A 22,256-nucleotide genomic window follows, 5' to 3' on the forward strand; every position below is an offset into this window, starting at 1 on the left:
AAAGGAGCACACAAAGCTAATTTTGCAGCTTTATTTATAGTAAAAATACTTTAGATACATACAAGCTGTACATAAACCGTCTCAAGAAACTTAACATCAAAGTCTTCTTATGGAAAAGAAAACAGGTAAAATGAACAGATACAAGGCAAAGAACATGAGAAAAATCAACATTTGCACTGCTTTCAAAAAGTGTGCAAGTGAAAGGCATTTGTTTTCACAATGTTGAGACTTTATAGCCTCCTGTCACTCCACCCAGAGGAAACTCAAGTCTGAAATGAAATATTATGAAATATCTTTGCTGAATTGAACCACCATCTGTTATTTCCAATGTTTCTAAGATTTAGCCAGATCGATTTTATTCCAAGGGATGAGGTTTACTATCACTCCCGAACTAAAGTGACTGTGATAAGTCCTCAGTTTTCCAACATAAGATTACATTTAATTTTCACTGTATTATTGGACTCATGCTGTTATCAACAGCACGAATCCCTGTAATCTTTTTAAGAAACATCCACTAAAGCCAAATTCTTGTGTGGCTCAATAAAGCCTCGTAAATAACAGAATGGCAGAGAGCTGTAGAAGCCTCTATATGTTTGTCATGTGCTGACAGTGAGCAGGTGTGTCAATTGTTTTGTTACAGTGTCCACTAGTTAGGATTTCCTCAGCAATACAAGAGCACCAAGTTGATTTAATATCTCTACTTACATAATGAAATCAGAAGGCTACTGTATGTTCACAAATGGCACTGCTGTGTGTGGCGTTTTGGTCATCGGTTGATGGTGAAAGTAAAAAGCGGAAGGCGGGTTTGACGCTTGATGAACCATCGGCAACATGTTTGTGCATTACATTAGCTGCCTAATTCAATGCTTTATTACTTTTTGGTGATAGTTCCAGGTGGCCTGGCGAAATACAAGTTTGAGAGAGAGAGTTGTATTTTTTGCCACACAAATGCAGACCCACAGCGCTGCGATGTAAGCCTTTCCCCCTACAAACACTAATCTGTGACCAAACAGAGGCTTACAAAGTGAGTGAATCAATATCAAATGAAGAGGCTCACTTAAAAAGCTGTAAATGTGACAAAATATAAAACTGGTCTTCACTGCATCTACACACTGGCGATTTTGCTCATCAACCTCACTTTTTTTTTTTTTTTTTATAAAACTATATAATATACAATCATTTTTTGCCCACAAGTAAGTCAATTTGTGCAGCCCCCACCCCTCCTCTCTATGAGATTGTTCTTGCTTGGTCTCGTCACTCAGAGTGTAGACACCTACTGTTTCAAACTGGCAGTGCTCCAAGTTATCTCCCACCTCATCTGCTGATATTATCCTCCTTTTCTTGCCTCCTGTTCTGCAGCTCAAATGTCCATGAGGCAGAAGTCTTGACATGTTGTCCCAGACAACGCTGGCTCCTCACTCATTCAGGGATAAGATGATGTCATCCTCAAGGTCAGAGTTGTCGGAGCTGTCTGTTTGTGCGATAGACAAATACAGATTTTTAGAAACGTGGGGATACAGAGACTGAAAACAAAATGTGAAAGAGCACTAGATCTGTTTTTTTCCCCACAAATTCATGCTTCTTCTGTCATTCTCTGGAATAAACCAAGACAGCAGTTTTTTAAACTCCACTGGGAAAGACAACATTTCCTCACAGTGACCAGACAAGCATGAAAACACAGAACTGGACAGAACATGAGGCTTGTTGCATGACTTAGCTGAGACTGAAGATCAGAACTTATCCGGGCTAACATGCTCTTATCAGTCTTAAGGATCCTGTTAATTCTCATCAATTCAATTCTTGGTTCTCAGCAGGCTTTAGTGAATACAGATAGAGAATTGATTTGTTAATCTTCAGTAACCGTGCACTCTTATTTTGAAATAAATGCAACATGAACAGAGAGTTGAAACCGAGATCAATATTCACATAACTGGCTGAGAGAGGTAGCAAGACGTAAATTTCACATCATGGAATTCATGAAAGATACTAATAATTATCATTGCTGCCCCTGCTAGCACATGGTGCCCTACGTACAGCCTGTGATGCGTGTGTATGTCATGAAGCTCAATGTTGCTCTATAATTCTTCTGAGGTTTATCAGTAAAATGTATGAACTACGTACACCACAGACTGAAGTTTACAGTGACAAACAGAGTGACAACAGGTCCGATCAGGGTTGAATGTGCAACGGCAAGTCCTTTGTGTGTTGTATGAAATGTCTGTATCATCACTGGGCTGTATTTTTATACAATGATGGATGATAAACTTGTCACATCTCCTGTCTCACTCCATTATTTTGGTGCGTATATCCTCATTGTGAAAATTAAATAGTGATAGTAACACCAACAATATGTAAGGGTTTCTTAAGAACCTACAGGTTTTCATTTAAAATCATCATCCCTTTAAGGGAAGGAGTCATTTTGTGTCTGAAAAAGACTGTCTGGGATTTAAGTCTGCACTTCTGCAGATTTGGGCTTAAGGACTTGTTGCTCTGACAACATCTGCAGATAAATCTTAAGCCAGCTTATAGAAGAGCTGAAAAATCCTGACTTGTGTCTACAGTGAAATCAAGCTAACTGGGTTATTCGCGTACAAAGAACACGAGCCAGACAATTGGAAATTAAATTAAATACACACTTCAGTAAAAACACATATTTAGGACATTTAAAAGGCTTCAACTGAACAGCACTGCAAGACCTGACTCACCATTGTCACCATCCAGATCAACATCGTCATTGTCAGAGTCATCCTCATCATTGTCATCCTCATCATCGTCGTCCCCGACGTCGACATCATCTTCGAGGAGGCGTGCCACCTCCTCATCAGAGGGAGAGAATTCATCGTTCCCATCATCCTCCTCTTCGTCGTCCTCATCCTCTCCGCCGTTCTCATTCTCTAGCTCCGCAATGAGGGGATCCGTATCAACATCGTCATCTGAATCTTCGTCATCGTCGTCGTCTTCCTCCTGATCGTCATCCTCCTGGTGCACAGGTGACAAAAAAAAAAAAAAGAAGGTAAATTACAACTCACTTTGTATCTCTGCCTGAAGGAATCAAACACTGCAGTATTAGAGGAATAAAGTTAGAACCTGATCCTCCTCATCCTCCTCCTCTTCCTCTGCAAGTCTCTGCCGGCCAACTTCATACAGCCTGCACACTGTGTCAGTGTTCACAGAGTCTTGGTTCTACGGGACAGGCGGGAGGTAAAGGAGATTAAATTCTTTCATACATTTAAAGATAATAAATTATCACAACCTTTAGCAAACACTCGTTACATTTACCTCAATCACAGCAAGGTAGCAGTCTTTGGTATCAGTGCAAAGGTCAAATATATTCCTCTTGACATCAATAGTGGCTGAAAGGAAAGCAAAGAGCATGTGTCAGAGGTCAATTACTGAAAATATTACAATAAATAACCTAAGATTTTATAGTGTATTATAGTAACTGAACATACAGTATAGGGCTGCACGATTATGGCCAAAATGACAATTATGATCATTTTAATCAATGTTAAGATCACAATTATGTATTGATTCTAGGGACAAAATATGAATTTTTCAGTTCTTGCACGTTCTCCCTGTGTCAGTGTGGGGTTTTTTTCCTGGTACTTCTTCTTCCTCCCACAGTCCCAAGACATGCAGGTTAATTGGTGACTCTAAATTGCCCGTAGGTGTGAATGTGAGCGTGAATGGTTGTTTGTCTCTATGTGTCAGCCCTGTGATAGTCTGGTGACCTGTCCAGGGTGTCGCCTGCCTCTCGCTCAATGTCAGCTGGGATAGGCTCCAGCCCCCCTGCGACCCCTAACAGATTAAGCGCTTACGAAAAATAAATAAATGAATACATATTTTTTTTATAGCACTTTTACATTTAAATAAACACAACACTACTTCCACTTTCATGTTGAGCTGAATTCCTGCTAATGTACAAATCTTTGCACCAGAATAAGACCAGTCCTTCTTCACAGTGCATCTCCTCAAAGCAAAATATAAATAATATGTACTCAAAATATAGGCTAACTAAAAATACATATGCCATCACTGAATGCAACCAAATGAAAACAGTGTTTGACACATATCTTTGGCCGAAAAGCGAGCTGGATGGATATACTGACATGCTGTACAGCATCACTATTATGGATGTCTGTATTGACGCGGATTCAGTAAGCCAACACTGAAGACATCTTGGCCTTTGTGCATTCATCGTACTCCAGACTGTGTTTTTTCAGGTGGCTTAACAAGTTAGTTGTGGTGCTTTGCAAGTCTCTTTGCAAGTCTCATGCACTCTTCGCATGATTTGTTCTCTACTAAATCCAAACTACTTCCAAACAATGGATGATTATAACTGATGAATGAATGATTTTCTTTTTGCCCCTCTGAAGTCGTAACATTCAGGAGAGTTATTCGCAGGCTGTAGCTGCAGGGTGCGTGTGTTGTGGCATGGCAGCTCTTCAAAAGTGGAGGCTGGCTGCTAGTCAAGGAAATGCTTGATTTGATATGCAGCAAAGTTTTCTGTTAACAAAGCATGCAGTTGATCATGTTAATTTAATTGTGGGAGGCCAAAATCGAGATTGTGATTAACAATTGATAATTGTGCAGCCCTACTACAGTCCATAAGAGTCTTTAAGTAAAAATCACTTGATCAATATGAATGACTTGGGGGAAAAAAATCAATTTAAGTGAGGTGAGGTCAGGACACCTTACCGATTGGTTTGTAGTCTGTGGCATTAAAGGTCCTGAACGATGACCCAAAGGGACTTTTCATCTGCATTTCCATCATGTCATCTTCATCGTCAGCCTGCAACATTGCTGCAAAACCAAAAGGCCACGGCATGAGCGAGAGAGTAAATAAATCTGTGCACAGTGAACTGTTTAGCTGTGGTTTGGCCTCCTGAGATGTCCAAGTGTTCGTTGTACGGGCTGAGCCATTACGGCACGCCCATAGCTCTTCCTGTGAGGTGGCGTGAACCAGCTGGTTCTCTCTGTTGCCAGTCCAACGCTGAGCCTTCTGCCCATATGGCTCTGAGTGACGGTGGTATCAAACACACACACACACACACACACACACACACACACACACACAGACCTCTACAGGCTCTGTTCACACCTCTCTACAAATACACACATGCTCACTTTGCTTCATAATTACCAGCCTTTCACTCAGACACACCTTTCACACACTTGTACTACATGTGGAGCGAGTTGAAGGCTTAATGCCAGAGCCTCTACATTACCCATCATGCAGTGGGCTTCTGTATTTACCTCCATAGATGACGGTGCCGTTGTTGTTGAAGACTATTCTGCACTGGTCCAGAGCGGGAACTGTGTGGAGGAGGTGGAACGTCCGGAGATCCCACTGAAACTCCAACTAAGGACCATGACACCATTCTTCATTTGCTCCAACTAAATCTGCTACAAATTTAATTACACAGCGATTAAAACTATCCCCAGGGCAATGAAATCAATTTTCAGTGCAATAAATATTTAATGTTTAGCAGTGAAATAAAAGCCCAACAGTCATCCTATCATTGGAGCGGCTACAAATTTAAACACTGATGCAATCTTTTTTTTTGTCTCGGTCAGATTTATGAAATGTTCCACTGTATACTCATTACTTAAGTCCAATGTTAAACAAGCACTCTTGAACCACAGTAATGAAATCACTTTATTTTAATTAAAGCAATTAATTAAGAAGACGATATGCGGGTCTCTTTAATACTGCAACATTTCTTTCCACCATATGGTGATGTACATTTACATTTTTGTTTTTAATAGACATATTTTAACCACCTGTTGTGTCTTTATACTCATTGTTCTGCCTCACACTTTGGAAAAGATCCATAAATTACATTTTACTCATGCTATCAATATCTAAACAGCAGTAATGGCTGTCAGTCCACCACTTTGGTCCAGAGTGAAATATCTCAACAGCTACTGGATGGATTGCCATTAAATTTTGTTCAGATATTCAGTGGATGAACCCAACTGACTTTGGTGATCCCCTGACTGTTCCCTCAGCTTCACCATGTGGTTCACGTTTGTGTATTTTCATTTTGAAAACTGTATGAATGGCCATAAAAATTTGTTACAGACCTTAATGTTTGCTTTTGGATATTTTTTTATAACTTCAGTTATCCCTTAATTTATATTCTAGCAACATAAAGTCAGCTCTGTGCTCATGGAAGAGGTCCAGCAATAACCCTGTGTGCTTACACACCTGTCTGTTATTGATACACCAACTCTTCTACCTCCCCTAAGCGTGAAAGTTGGGTGAGAAAGGGCGGACGACATGCAGCAAAGGGCAACAGGTCAGAGTCTAACCTGGGCCGCTGCAAAGGACTCAGCTCACATGGGGCACACACTCTCCCACGTGAGCTAGAAGTCTCCCCCACTCAGGTATTTTATGCCCAAATTAAAATTGTGCTTAAAAACAGGTGGCTGGAAACACGGTTATTATAAGGATGTTAGCATGCTGATGTTAGCATTTAGCTCAAATTGCAATGTTCCCTCTTTTATGATGAGATTGAGGATGAGTTAACTATCACGTTCCTTTTACCAGTCAATAGGCATCTTGCTATCAACAATAAACATTCACTCCAAAATCAGTTAGTCTCCTACTGTACTCTTATCAACCCAAGTATTGACGTCTCAAGGATACAATCTCCGTGTTTACGATGACCTCCAGGCCGTTGGGATGGAACACTCCGCTGATGTTCATGTTGAACTTGTCGAACTTGTGGATGGCCTGAGCTGTGCGCACATCCCATAGCACGCCGTCATTCAGCACCAGGTCATCTGTTGGGTTGAAGGTGGCACAGTTCCTCTTGTAGTTGTTAGCCAGGTCTGGGTTGTTTAGAGTCAGAGTTACCTGGCCTGTCTGGATGTCGTAAATCTGGAGAAGACACAAGCTAAATGTAAGCATTCACCATTGATGTGTGGTGTTTTTTCTGTATTGATCATTACATAAACTCATATCATCCTGTTAAAATGCTGACAGACATACCCGTGCTACATGTTCCTTGGTCCCAATGACACGATCTTGTGAAAGCTTACTGAACTCCACATAATGATCGCCCAGAAAAGAATGCCTGAAGACAACCAGAGCAACATTTCAACATTTAATCAAAGACACAGAGCCAGCCTGGGTTTAAAAGCTGAGTAGTTTAAAACTTATAATTGCTTAAAGACGCAGAAGAAATCCAAATCCATCGGCAGAGTCCCAGTGTTGCCTTGGTTAAACTGTACGGATGAATGATGCAAAGTGCTTGTGTTCCATGAACTGAAGACTGCAGCCCTCAGGCTGTTAGCGTACATAATTAAACAGCATGTCATCTCCTTTCGGCAGCTCGCTCTTTTGACAACATAAAGCTGCTGTAATATTGGGCAGGGAAGACCACATACTGTACATGGAGGCAGCAGGATCACACACAGTAGTCATGTCATATTCGTGTCACAATTCTGCACTGCAAATGTTTGTTTATCTAAGATTTTCTTTGTAGCTGGTAAAAAATATGAGATTGGTCTCTTAGGCAAACATCACTTACTTCATGATGAAGACTGATTTCATGCCCCACAGTGCAGACAGAGGGTAACTCCAAGAGGCTGACGTCAAGAGCAGAGAGCCATCCTAAAAACACAAAATGTTATGGTTGAAAATCTCCTCTGAGAGACATATAAACTCTGCTTGAAATAATAATGTGTGTCTCATTTGGTTTTTCCACACAAAACGTTCAATTACATGGTTAAAAATCCCTATTATCCCTATTTTTTTTGGAAAATCCTGCATAGTGTACCTTTAACTGCTTTATGTAAGATGTTACACGGCTTCAACTCGGACCTTCAAGTAAAGCAACAATGTGCAAAACACATTTTCAGCTTTAAATATCTCACACGTAAGAGGAGAGTGAAGTTGCATTCAGCAACAGCAGCAACACATAACATAAAACTGTTGGTATTCTAGTAGCTTTGTCTACGGACCCGTGAGGGCTCCAGGTGAGTGATGGCTGAACTGTGACAGCTGTAGCTGGCTTCCTCCTGGCCTGTAAACACATTGTAGAGTTTGAGCTGCCCTGTGCACGTCCCGAGCATCAGGAACCGCTCGCGAGCTGAGAAGGCACAACACATGAATCCACTCTCGTCTTCGTCTGCCTCCCTGAACACGGAGATGGGACGGAACCTGGAAAACACAAAGTAGAGAATGTAGAGAAAAGGTTGTGGAGGATGGTGAAGTAATCCAACGTTGTGTTCATTGAAAGAAACAAAAATCTAACAAACCTGCTGAAGATGAGATGTCTGTCAAAGCAGCCTCCATCCACTCCTCCATATTTAGGATATATAACCCGCCGTGTGTGTCGGGATGTAAAGTTGATGGGTGCTTGGCGTCTCTGTTTGGGCTCGGGGCATTGGTGGGGGGTGAAGAGAGAGAAAGGTGGGCATGTTGCCACAGGGTTTTTACAGCGTGCATGCTGCTCCCTCAGGTACTCTGTGATGATGCTGTCTAACGCAGGGGGGGAGGGCAGGTGCCTGTCAAACTGTTTCTTCATGGCTGGACTCTGGCTGAAGGCGCCGTGGTCAGATTTCTGCCTAAGCACCCGAGGTTTCTTGCAGCTCACCGTGCCACACCCGGTTTGCCGTTCACGAGAGAAAATGATTCGTCCAATCAGTGGAGAGCCGTTGCTACAGGGTGGGACAGATGTTGAGGGGAAAGCAGTAGAAGGACAGACAGCAGGTTGTGATGTAGAAGGACGTGTTTGTGGATTAGTGGATCCGGGGGTGGATGGATGAGAGGGGTGGCTTCCGAGTCTTGACCCAACACCATTGGCGAGCCGTGGGGTGCGGGGTAGAGTAGCAACAGGGGAGGCAGGTGGGGGAGGGGCGACAGGAGCGAAAGCAGAAGTTGAATGTGCAGAATGAGACAGACATGCCATTGGGAGATCTGCCTCCTTGGTGAGTGTGGTGGCGGTGTCATGAAGGCCTTTGGCCACAAGGTGGTTCCTGATAAGCAACAGCAGCTCTTTCTCAGGAAAGGAGATCCTGGACTGAGCGACCACACTGGCCCTCTGCAGCCATGCCAAAGAAACGTCCGTACCGATGAGCAGCGGTTTCCCAGAGATCCTTTCTATCAGTTCAGCAGCAAACTTACAGAACTTGACATGTTCGCTGCGTTTGTCCTGGAGCACAGGCTCCTTCATGAGCTGCTGGATGTGTCCGCTGCTGAACAAAGGCAGCTTGCTGATGATCTGTCTGACGGAGCTGGAGCGAGACAGACCCACCAGAGCCTTGCAGGCCAGAGCTCGGATCTGATCTGCATCTGTAATGGGCATCTTCACCGTCAGCAGGGACAGCAGCACCTACAGAACAGACGCAGGATGTAAGTTAAAAACAAAGGCTGACAGAACAGAAGGCTTATTTAAAAGCGTATTTTTTTAGGAAAGTTCCCAGCTGAGTAAACTGACCCGGTCGTGTCTCAGAAAAATCCTCTAAATTCTACTGAAAGGCTCTTCAGTACTTTGCTATCTTATTTATCCCAGGAAACGCAGAACTCTTTTTTAAAGAGTAAAGGAGAAACTGCTCTGCAATTGTTTGCTCAGGCAGCACAAAACTCAACAATTATCACATTTCTGACCAAGTGGTTTTAATCAGTCAAATCAACTTGTTTAGAGATTTAGCTTTGATGATTAAACATGTGCCTGAGCAAAAATCATTCACAGAGCAAACGTTTAAACAGATGTTCTGATCTGATGTTTGTCTCATGTTTTATCTTTACATCAGCTAATCCAAGTGTAGTTGGAGCCTCTTGGCACAATAGTTGCTTTCCAAATCCCAATTTTACAGCCTGACATGTAAATCCTAATCTAAGATGAAGACATCTGTGTGTTATGCAGGTTAAGTTGATGTCTATTAATGCCAAATCAACATTTTTTTTCTTGCTGCCTGTGAATTAGCATGTTATAAAAAATGGTCAGTTTTCTTTCTGCATAGTCCCATCAAAGTGTCCTTAATTGATATAATGAACTTTAAATCTATGCCTTGCATGGCAGCTCCACTGCAATGAGTGTACGGATGTATGTGTGTGTGTGTGTGTGTGTGTGTGTGTGTGTGTGTGTGTGCGTGTGACTTAATAAAGTGTGCACTGTTCACAAGATAAGGGCACCATATAAATCCAGTCCATTTACCACTGCAGCTCTTAGCAGCACCTGTCTTGATGAACAAATATGTCTCAAAACTCTGACTGCTGCAACAACTTTAAACCCAGTCTTACAGAATGACTATAAAGACTTTAAGGTCACCCTTTGGTACAATCACAATACAGTCCTTGCCCCTACTACTTAGCCCTGACCCCTCCGTTTTGCACGTTCATGTCTAGGAGTAGGGTGTCCCGATTCTTGTTGGGATAGAGGGGTAATGTGAAGTGTTAGGGCTACATTGCCCTCCTAGCAGAGTTTTTCAGAGGCACACTTCAAACTATTATGAAAAATCATCGACAAGATGGCTGCACAAGCAACAAAAGAAACCCACAATTGGATTTTCTTATAAAGATTTTAAAATTATGATAACCATTGTGTAATGGTAGTTTAATATCCTCTCAATATATTATGGTCCTTCTCTTTATAACAAGCATAACAAAAAATGAAACGCTTGTAGTATCCTGATGTCTCAGTAGCTAACTACCTATCCAGTTAACGTAAATTGTTTTTGCTGATTTGTTCATGACAGTCCCACATTTTGACATGTTTTTAAGTCACACCCCCCCCTTTGATGGTACATGACCCCTGAATTTCAACTCAAGTCCAGCAGCGAAGTTGCTGCACTTGTTACCGCTCCTCTAATATCAGTGCAGGCTGGCAGGGTAGGAGCACGGGTTTCCGCCTTGTAATGAAAAGGTGATTTTTTATTTGATGACTTGTTAAATCGATAACTTGAAACTTAATTTTTGAGCAAACCATGAGCATTCTGACAACTACAAAAGGCTGCCTTCTGTCAACGCAAGAGAAATCCCCTCAGCAGAAGACAGCATATTCGCAATACTCAGCAATACTCAGCAACACTCGTCGCGTCTGTTCACGTAAACATCAGCATCAATGACTAACAATGACAAATCAGGGTCGCGAAGGGTTGTACTTTTTCATAAGGGGAGATTTTATCAACTACCCCTCGAAACGCTGTTGCAAAGGGCAAGGTGTAGGGGTAAAAATATGTGATTGGGCCATTGTCAGTGTGTTAAAAAATGTAAAATACAGCCTTAAAAACCACAGTCTTTGACGACTGGTGTAACTTAACTCTACCTTGATGCCATTGTTGGACTGCACCACATTCCACATCTTGGTGAGCACACTCTCGCTGGCTTTGGTCTGCTGAGGCAGGCGGCGACGGGGGGTGCCTGCGATGAACTTGCCAATGCTGGACATGCGTTTGTCTGGAGCACATACGCAGTTGATGACGACCTGCAGAGCTGACTTCTGAATCTCGGCATCATTTACAAACACCTCTCCCTCTGCCACTGCCAGGACTATACTCATTCCTGAGGGGGAAGAAAAACAAATAATTAAATGAGAAACCTTGCACAAAAATAATACTTGGAGTCACGCCATCTCTCAGAGGAGCTGGGCACAGGTATTATGAAATAAACCAAAATGAAAATACAAAGCTGCTGCATGTTATTACATTCTGTGTGGAGTGATAATCCTTTTAATTTTATTGCACTACATTTCTAAAAAGCAAATGTCCATGCTCCATTATGATGGGACACTAGACCAGGGCAGTGTGGACAAATTTACAGTTACAGCTGCTACAACAACATACTTTATGCCATCCTGCTTGAATGTATTGGTGATTATTTGCTGTATACATTTATTTTAACATTGCTGATTCATATTCAATACAAAACACTTAAGCGGCATCGCACTCTGATAACACCTACCAACAGTGGAAACAGTGGATCCTCCCTCATCGAGCACAGCAACAGCCTCAGACAACAACAGCTGGGTCTTTGGAACAACTGTGAGGATGCTCAGGATGTCCAGGGCATAACGCACTGTATCGCTCCTACAGCGAGAGAAAGATTCATCATTATATTACATTATCAAATCATTATATCACCACATAACACATCACGTCGTCAAATAACTGTAAGTGACAAAGCTCTCTGGAAAAAATGTAAAAAAGATGATAAAGCAGGAAGCAGGGAGGCAAACACATGTAATGGTCAGAAAACAAAGAGCTACCAGAATCAAGAAAAAGGCGACACCGCATTAATATGACCATGTGACGACATGCCTGGGGCCCTCTGCAAAATTCTGCTGAACCTGACTCCTACCTGACCCATGTGCCATGTAAACCATTTGCCACTGCCACACAGTCACACCTGACAGCCCAATGCTCACTACGAACCTCCCTACTTTAACAATCTACTCCATCTGTTAGTCAGAGAATAAGTAGACCTATACAGAACAGAAAGAGGTATTAATAAACAATATTTACTAAACAAAATATTTTCCCCAAGATTTCCTTTTTATACATTTTCAAAAATTAACACTATTAATGGCTGAATACTTGATGGTTATGATTTACTGAGAGATTTCGCATCCGTTTCGTAGAGTATGCCCAGCTCTTCTACAGTTTAAAATTAATATTTTATTAGTAGTCAATGTCAATCCATTGTTTTCCATCCTGTGTTCGTCCAGAGTTCTAACTTAACTTTGACTGAGAAACTAGATAATCATCTTGATTTAAAATGATGTGCTCCTATGAGAATTGCCTTCACGCCCATATATTGCCTACACTGGTCCCCACAGAGGTTGCTGCTGCTGGAAAGCACAAGTTTCATTTCATGCACATGCATATAAATGCACGTTCATGCCTAGCTTGCAACAATAGAAGATTTTCATGGGACAATAACCATCTTACACAATATCATGGTCTCACGGTATCACACAATTACTATTATCATTACTACTATCAGTTACAGTGACACATAAAGGAATGAAAACAGAAGGATTTCATTGGCTTAACAAAAGCTTTATATAACTGAAACCTGAAACCATTTTTTCAATGAGGTGTGTGTAAAAAGTCTGACAGGCAGTTGAGGAAGAAAGAAGATGTGCATACGCAGGTGAGAGTCTTCATCCTGTTGCTTTTTTAATGCTGGGTATCACCACTGAATTCCTAAATCGAATCATTCGATTAGACTAGATTTACGATTCGATATCGATTCAATTGGGGATATTTCAGTAACAATACCAATTTTTGCTAGAATGTGAAAGAGATTCTCAGAGAACTAATACTCAGAACATGATTAAAACTGAATATTTTATAACTTAACGTTGTTTCTAAAGCAGCAACAGTAACATTAAAACAGCAAAGTCCCAATATAAACTCAATATCTCACTAAACAAATCTAAAATGTCAATAAAATAAATTATATTCCTGACATCACAATACTGAGTGAAGTTTAGAAAGAATAAAGAACACAGACATCAGTCAGTATCTGTCAGTCCTGCTGTCCTGCTCCTCCCTCTGCTGCTGAGGAGATTCACTTGCAGGTAACATTAACGTTGGTAAGTGATACATGGCTAACAAACAGTTTGCGTGGGAAGAATCGATTATTTTAACCCAGCCCTAGGTGTGACAGCCGTCAAAGTTTCATTCCACAGTATATGGTTTTAAAGTATACCAATTCATCCGCAATGCAGTTTTCTTTTCCAAGTTGCACTTTAGAAACATTGTTGTCCACTGGCTTTAATCGGATGTAATAAATAGATGTATTTCACTCTGTCAGGCACAAATTCACAGAACAGCCCTGGAAGTGTCCGACAGGCAAGCAAGACATGCCAAAACATGCACTGCAACATTACTATTATTTGCTAACTTCAGACTTGGAGAGGAGAAAACACAAGTTGACCTGATTACTGTTCCCGCAACTCACTCTCACTCTCTGGGTTTTTTTGCTCCTTTTTGTGACCTGAAGGATAATTACGCTCCATCCTCTCATCAAAGTTATGAACACTGACACCTGCTTTGGCATGAGAGGGAGGCGTGGCCGGTGTAACTTGCTATATTCTTAAATAAAGAGGATATTCTATTTACTCATAGGGGCGTGACAGAAATAAGCTGTAGGAAACGTTAAGGAGATTCGTCCATCACACATATCCCCCTTCAAAAAACTTTTTGAATCTGGATGATCCACACAAGTCATCCAACTTGACGTTAAAAAAAAGCCTCATCGCCTAAAAGTGAGTTGTTTGCATCCCTGAAGAGGAAATGAGAACTACTGTTTGATCCATACCTGCCATAGTAGGTCCTCCAGTCACAGGCAATGGAAATGAGCTGCAGGAGGAGCTGGACACATGACAGCTTGTGAAAGACCTCCGCTGGTTCCCAGTACAGTCTTAGTGGACCATACTCTATCAGAAACTCCATCATTTCCACCACCTGCTCACGACTGTAGCTGACCGCCTGGGGAAGAAGACGAGAACGCAAATGATCACGACAAGAACACAGACTTCTGCTATTTGTTTACAACAACTAAAACAATAAATAGAGTGACTAAACCACACATTTATTTATTTCTAAGGACTAAACGTACTTTCTGAGTAAAACATTTAAAAATGTTTACATAATAAATAAATTGTCCAGTAACGTCAATATCACTTATCCTTTGTCCTCTGTGTACCTTGTAGTACGGCTGGGAGTGAATGGGGGCACCTCCCTCCGTGCGCTGTAGGGATTGCTTCACCTGCTCCACCTTTATCGCCAGATGGGCCTCAAAGTACCTGCGCAGGGCCATGCAGGTGTGCTTGGCCGTCTGCCTGCTGGAGAAAATCTCATCATCACTCAGCAGCGCTCCTTGGTCCTCAGGGTTCAGGATCTCCAATGTGCTAATCTGGAAACAGTCAGTTCATATCACCGTAAGCATCTGTTATGTTATGATACAGATTTGACTCAGTTCTCGAAACGTATCGTATTTTCTGTGAATGATACGGATGGTTACGTTTTACATGGTTACAGCGAGGCAAACACGACTGTCGGTTTGTCCTACCAGATTGACGAGGCGTCGGAGCCCGTCCTGCCTGTCGAAGAGCTCCAGGACGGCACGGAAGGAGAAGGAGATGGAGAAGAACATGGTGGCGTGGCAGCAGCCGGACGCATGTGAGCATTCCAGCAGCCACAGCGTGTAACCAACCACATCTGACAGGATGGAGTGGGGCAACATGCACACCTTGAGAGGAAAGGACACATTTATGAATACAAATGTGCACTGCTACTAGAGCTGCCAAAAAAATACCACAGTTGCCCTTTAAACAGAACAGACAGGCAAGTTAATAACTGTATCACTAAACTGTAACACAGCCATTAGGTACTTTCGAGATGTATCACATATCGTTATCTAAATTCCAGACAATATTTTATGTCACAATGCAATATGACACATTGCCAAGCTCCAACACCTTTCCTTTGGCACATACATTACCCAAACATCAAGCTGCAAGCAAAATTTGGCACAATTATGGCAACACTCCAGATTTCATTGTGTATTTGCATGACGTGTGTCTGTTCTGTACCCTTTCCATGGCGTCCTGGTTATAGGCAAGGTAGTAGAGGCACAGAGACACTCCAGTAGCAGCCATGGACGGCCTGGGGATTTCCAGCAACTTCTGAACTCCTCCATGAGCCACAAACTCTGCAGCAAACTTCTTGTGCAGCAGCAGCGAGGCGAGGTACTGCGAGGAGAGAGAAAAGTAGAGAAATAAGTCAGAGGAGCTTGACCTTGCATTTTGGCAGCATGGAGGATCAACTGGAGGAGATGGTGTTTACCTTGAGAGCCTCAAAGGTGAGCTGCACGTCATTGGTCTGCTTTAGATCCATGTAATGCATGAGGAGCTCACGAGCCCCCATCTGCATGAACACCGCCAGTAGCTGCAGGAAGGAGGAGAAAGAACGGGCACTGAGAACACATAAATCAGGTACATTCGCTTTACTGTGGAACTTATAGATGACAAGTTACTGGAAACAATGTTAAATATTAAAAAAAAGTCCCCACACATTTTTACCAAGAATTTTCAAAGTTTTTCCATAATATTTTTTTATGTTTTCAGTAGTTTAAATGGGTAGGCCTCTGTAGCAACACAGCCATATATTATAACAAATGCACTTCCCAGGCATTTGCAGGAAAGCAAACTGGTAACACTTTGTAACTTTACTCGCTCGTCAAGACATTTCCGCCACCAACTAGCTGCATAATTATGTCAACTGCTGCCAGACCGAACCTGCACATAGGGGTACTATGGAAAACATCAAGGGCACGCCCCTTATGGGAGGACAGAAAACAAAAGATCATATAGATATTAATGCAATTTGACGTGTTTGGATCATATTTCTGGCAAGTTTGAAAGCATTTTTTTCTTGCTGAACAAACGTTTGTTTCATGGATATTTAATAGCTGTTTTGCAACCTTGCTAAACCAGAACACAGGTGATACCTTAAAAAATTAAAGTCCATTGCCACCATGTCCCTTCAGTTTTGCTCTGTCCAAGTGGATCAATGACCCAGCCCAATGGCCTGATATTGCTTGTCCGAACATCTTTACATGTATAAGTGTCAGGATCAAGATACCAGGGGTCTCATTGTGTACGCACAAAACGAGGCCTGATAGACGTGTACACCATTTCCCACGCAAAAGATGTGATCTAAAAAAAACAGACTTGATGGGAGAAACTTTGACCCATGCTTATAAACATTTTGGAGACAGGAAATTGGCGACACACATGATGAGGTGGAAGCCTGATTGTAGAAGTTGTTGAATATTTTTTGGCGCATGACATTTTTGGCTTTTGTCTGTACGTACATTTTTAGTATCCTACGCACGGTTTTCTAAAAGAGAAAATATATAAATATATATATAAGACTGAATCACCAGCTATTGTTAGTCTAAGTGTTGTCTGTTAGTGGCCAACTGTTTGAACTACAGGCTGAGATTTAGTTGGAGACGTCAGTCTGACGCTGCCATACTGTATCACTGTAACATTACTGTAGCACCCAACCACCCAAGCTAACGTTAGCCATCCATCAGCAGTAACTGTCACCAGCATCATTTAGTGGTTCACCACACTGACAGTCAATATTTACATATCTTTCGTGGCTCAAATCTCAGTCTGACAGCCTGGTTAACAAGCTACACAACAGCTTTCTGGCATCTTCCTGTTCCTCTCCTGTTGTGACAGCGCATTCTATAACTCCAAAAGGGGGCGCAGCCTTGGCAATGACAATGTACCATCGGGTCGATGTGTATCATGTGATCTAGTGACACTGACAGTGACAATAGTGACACAATGCAGCACTAGATTTTGAATTAGTAATAAACAGACCATATTGTGCATAATGTTGGACACGTTTTGAGATTTTTATGAACATATTTTAAACAACAGCAAAAACAATGTCCAAAAACAATGTACTTTTCCAAACTATGTCCAGGCCTGAAAAACACCTTCTCTAATTTCATTACTATTTCATGACCGTGGGAACCCTGATAAAAAAAGCCTGTTAGTGTTTAACAACTTCCTATAAACTTAAAATAGATGAGACGACCCTTTAAAGTCACTCTTTCATAGTATCAGAACTAAACACAGTAATTTCTTTAATCATAATTAACGAAGACTGACATCTGCTGGCAGGTCTGTGACAAGACAAGGGAAACGCATAACTTGAATACAGTGATAAATAAACTACTGCTATTGACTGTGTAGGCTGATGTAAATGGACAAACCTCCTGATACTCTCCCAGAGGCGTGAGATATTGCAGGATGAGTCTCTGCTCGATCTCCGGGGTCAGAGGGTACAGATGATAGTTGTTGCCAATCACCCAGGGGCTCATCTCAGACCAGCTGCTGTTGGAAAGCTCGCTGAAGGTCCTTTCTGGCTCTGGCAAAGAGAAATTTAGCTTCTGTTTTGTGATCCTGCCGCTCTCCCTCTCCACCCTTCTTTTCAGGTAACTGCTGCCATCAGACATGCCTTGATGTGCCAGTGAACCTGGGGCAGACATGGGCTTCATCATGGTTTTAACAGCCGAGTTGGTGCGGCTGCTCGTCTTATGAGGGGAGTTCAGTCGGAACGAGAGCTCGTTTTCAGGCTCGATGGTTGAGAAGGGAATTTCGCCATCCTCCTCCGGCCCCACCCCCTCCCTCTCAGCCCCGTTCCTCCCCGGTGTAAAGGGCTTCTCTTCAAAGCCTCCGTCAACAGTCTCCTCATCCAAAGGTAGCAAGGGCTCACTCAAAGTCTTCCTGGGACTGGGGCGTTTGATTTCCCTTTTATTCTCCGCATCCTTATCCTGAAGCTCACGCAACCGATGCAGCATCAAAGGCACCTGTCAGAGTGAGACATGAAAAACAAGTTGATGGAAAGTTGCTGTTTCACATTGCCTACTGATGATGAGCAAATTTCTCTGTGGGATAACACAGATCTATCAGTTGCTGTAATGCCTTGTCCATCACTATGTACTTTTACATTATTCATTAAAATAAAACCAACATTTGAGACGGCAGAACCCTCTACTGACCAAAACTGAGTTTTCCTCCCTGTAGTTGGCTGCAATGTCCTGGTTCTCCATAGCGCCGGCCAACAAGCCAGTGGCGTAGATCCTGAGGGGCTGCTCGGCCTCCTGAGCCCACTTAAACAGCCTTTCAACTATGCCCTCCTGAGAAGAAGAAACACAGGAGAAATTTGTCAAGAAACAAGAATATGAACAGACTTTTAATGAGAGTAGTGTGTTTTGCCCAACTTGTTCCCATATTGTCACAGGTGCTGTTCTAAATTAAAAGTATCTATTAGTATTAGTCTACATTATTCTTTTCAAATTAACCTTTAAAAGACTTTGTACATTTTAAAAAACAGTCAGGTGACAGTTTATCTGTATCTGTAAGTCAACTGTCATAGAAAGGTGGTTAAAGTGTAACTAACTTGCAGACTGGACTCTGACTCCCCAAACAAAAACTGATGTTGTCTCTGGCTATCCACATTTGATGAAGTTTTTGTTCAGTACAATTGACTCTGTGGTAACTCTACCTCAGCATCCTGCCTTTACCTTCTACCTGTGTGTTTCTGCCAACTGCTTTAGTACCAAATAAACCAGAGTGCCTGAGCAATATGCAAAGATCTTCCTCTCAAATCAAAATGTGAGCTCCTCCTTGTATATACAGTGTTCTCTTTGTTGTTGTGATGATGGTTAACTGAAGGGCTGAAACAGTTACCTGCTTTACAAAAAAAACACAATAAAATTCCATTCCCGACAGTCAGTTATTACCGTATCAAATCTGAAGTATCATTAAAACTGCATTTGATTACAGGGCTTTGAAAACTCATGGTAAACACTGTCCAGCATCAACATTCCCTTGTTTACAGAGTGGGCTTGCAGCATGCAAAACTAGTGATACTACTGGTCGCTCTTCTTTATTTACAGTGCAAGCATGTAGTGCACATTTGATATGGTTTTTGTGTTTATATTAGGTATTGACTATGTTATTATTTTTATTTATAGACAAAATGTATTTCCTCACAGCTTTAGTTTTATCTCAATGTATTATTGTTCTTTCGATTCTCTGATTACGTTCCTGTAGACATTTGCTTTTTGCTGAGTCACACTATCTTATGATAGTGATTAACACATCTACATGTGCCACTGTTTGAACTACTAATTCAGGAAGACAGTCTTTGAGAAGCTTTCTTAAACTTGCATATGGAAAAAAATTAACCAGCACCCCCCACTGCGGACAGAGATATTACAGTAGCAGAGGTGTTGAAGGGATTAGGGCAGAATGAATCAGACTGTTTAGTTAATTAGCCTGTCAAGGATTCCCTGAGTCACTCAGATCTCTTGATTAGCCAATGATTATATAAACAAGAGGCTTATAAATTTAGTTTAAGAACTGGTATGAATGCTACAGATAAGCTAGTACAAGGAATAGGATTCTGAACTCTTCAAGTAGAGGGCAGAGACCCTCTTAAGACAGAGTGGTGATACTAATGATCTAAGCAAGTAAATTATTACTGATGTATTTTAGACTGTAATCTCTGACAAGCTGTCTTTGTGTTGTGTTTTTGTACAGTATTGTGTTGCATTTGAATCTGGTCTTTGTAGTGTCATTAAAATTAAAAAAATGACTGAATAAATAAAATAAATAGGATGTCTTGATTAGCCCAGCCCACTGTTTTCTACACCCTTCTGAAACTGCCACAGAATCTGACCTCAAAGAAGATGCATAATGCTTCTAATTTTATCTGTGGATTCATTATAAAACTTGGGGGAAGTATTTCAGTGTGTGTGTCAATACTTTTTGGACTTTTTCAGCACATTTTTACAACACTGCAATAATGCGGATAACCATGATATAAAATGTGTACACCATATTATCTCTGATCAACTGTATTGTTTAAATCAGCATGCTCAACACAAATCTATAATGCTGTCAGTAGAAGGCATGTAATCATAAATTACTTAAAGTGCCTTCAACCACAAAAACAGCGTGTTGAATATGCATCTGCAAAACTATAAGAGCATTACAGAGTGACCTAAGAGCTGAAATTAATGTGTACACATTGTCTGAACAAGAGAAAAAAAGAGACAACTAACTGCTGTTATCTTATAATTAACTCAGGTAATAAACCCACCTTTTCCTGAAAGACAACAGCCGTCTCCAATCCAGGCATGATGTTCTGAAGCAGGCGACAAGCTGCTGCATTGAGGGAAAATTCTCGGCTGGTCATTACGTAGCTATTCACCAGCTACAAAATAAAGAAAAATAAATCAATCACCCTCTGGCTTGGATGCGAAAAACAGCCCCTTATTCTGTATGAAAACAGCCTATAAAGCGATTCTTACTGTGTTCATAAAGTCATCATTCTTGAACAGGATCTTGAGCAGGTGCCCTAACACACACTCTGGATCAGCTCTCCCTAGTGGCCAAGAGAGAAATGTCAAAAACATACACCATACTCAAATCTCCAGTCATCCTCCCAGTATGTGATCTTTTACTTATTCATACCAGGGTGTCGATCATCAAAGGGGTCTGGATCCGCTTTGTGGTACTCTTCTGTCTCTTTCTCAACACGCTCTGAAATTCTGGAAATTACAGCACATCAACACATTTACCATCTTTGAGTCACACCAACCGAAACACAGCTTGTGGGACTACTTTATCATAAAGAGTTTCAACTAGACTACTTACTTAGTGAGGATGTTCACCAGCTCCTGTGTGCTGCCTTGTTGCTCCCTCTCCCACTGTTCCAGTAGAGCAGTCAGCTCTGCCTTGGAGTCCACACTGGCAGATGCCGACGCCATAGCGCAGCCTGTCAGGGTGGGATACACTTTATATGTGTTCATTTTTATTATTTATACAATCGTTTCTGCTACCCCAAGGGGGGTGTGACAAAGTCTGCTGCTGGGTGTTGTGGTGTATAATGTTATAAAGTCAGCAAAAACACACATAGGAAAGCATGGTGGCATGTTAGTGTGATGATATATCCCGCTATAATCAGGAAAATAAAGAGAGAGGAAGCAGATTTGCTCCATCGCTTTACTAACGTCTAACTACTGTGTGTGCAGGTGCAGCTGCCCTCCAGGGACTGCAACTGTCAAACAGCACTTCAAAATAACTACTGCTATTCAAGTTAGCATGTTCATTAATATATTTTAGCATTATTCCTGCTTTGAATGGGAAACACAATCTCAGCTCCCACACTTGGGAGTGTTTTCCTACATGCACTTACTGTACCAAGCAGCAACAAACTCAGACTCTGCCTGTTGCGGTGTTTGGCTAGCTAAACTGTGGCTAAACAAGGAAGCTAATATACTTAGCTCGCTAGCGACACTCATAAAGTGGCCAGTTTTGAATTCCAGTCCTACAGTTGACATTACGTCTGAGCTGTCCAGACATGTACAGCTTAGTGTGTCACATTCAAACCACAGTCGAGCCTACGAAACCTGCCTGTACATGTAGTGTAGCGCTGTGGCGTTAGCTAGCAGCATCACAGGTAAACCTGGCTACGTAGCTAGCATGCTAACTTTACCTCGTTGTTCCGCTCAGTTCTCCTTCGGTTTTCCCAAATTTACCAAGGCTCGTATCCACCGATATCAGCCCAAATTTGATTACTCACAGGTGAATATCCACGTATCGATCACCGTTTCACAGCTACGGCTTTATTTGCTTTATTGTAGCTTTGTGTTCACGGTTTATTATCATTATGGCGAACACGTTCCTCACGTCATCACGCGA

General features: G+C 41.8%; 1 protein-coding gene across 1 annotated transcript; it reads right to left on the bottom strand.

Moving 5' to 3' along the window:
• On the bottom strand, nucleotides 1–22,252 carry LOC126402895 (DDB1- and CUL4-associated factor 1-like). Its single transcript, XM_050065225.1, has 25 exons — nucleotides 22,051–22,252; nucleotides 21,210–21,330; nucleotides 21,027–21,103; nucleotides 20,864–20,937; nucleotides 20,653–20,766; nucleotides 18,545–18,682; nucleotides 17,756–18,352; nucleotides 15,808–15,909; nucleotides 15,555–15,713; nucleotides 15,032–15,211; nucleotides 14,666–14,875; nucleotides 14,279–14,448; nucleotides 11,915–12,039; nucleotides 11,280–11,515; nucleotides 8,269–9,344; nucleotides 7,972–8,170; nucleotides 7,539–7,621; nucleotides 6,998–7,082; nucleotides 6,653–6,886; nucleotides 5,257–5,350; nucleotides 4,699–4,803; nucleotides 3,280–3,353; nucleotides 3,088–3,183; nucleotides 2,706–2,979; nucleotides 1–1,471 (listed from the first exon to the last, which is right to left on the bottom strand). Exons 2-25 carry the CDS (start codon nucleotides 21,320–21,322, stop codon nucleotides 1,416–1,418), a joined length of 4,671 nt encoding a protein of 1,556 aa, XP_049921182.1. The 5' UTR covers nucleotides 21,323–21,330; nucleotides 22,051–22,252; the 3' UTR covers nucleotides 1–1,415.
• Between the last annotated feature and the right edge of the window lie 4 nt (nucleotides 22,253–22,256).

Source organism: Epinephelus moara, chromosome 16 (genome assembly GCF_006386435.1).
Source record: "Epinephelus moara isolate mb chromosome 16, YSFRI_EMoa_1.0, whole genome shotgun sequence".
Taxonomy (NCBI): domain Eukaryota; kingdom Metazoa; phylum Chordata; class Actinopteri; order Perciformes; family Serranidae; genus Epinephelus; species Epinephelus moara.

Coding starts and splice junctions, on each gene's coding strand:
- LOC126402895 (XM_050065225.1), bottom strand. CDS start 21,322: ATGGCGTCGGCATCTGCCAGTGTGGACTCCAAGGCAGAGCTGACTGCT. Junction 15,910..17,755: donor CTCTGGGAGAGTATCAGGAG/GTTTGTCCATTT, acceptor TCCTTCCTGCAG/CTACTGGCGGTGTTCATGCA. Junction 1,472..2,705: donor TGATCTGGATGGTGACAATG/GTGAGTCAGGTC, acceptor TCGCACAAACAG/ACAGCTCCGACAACTCTGAC.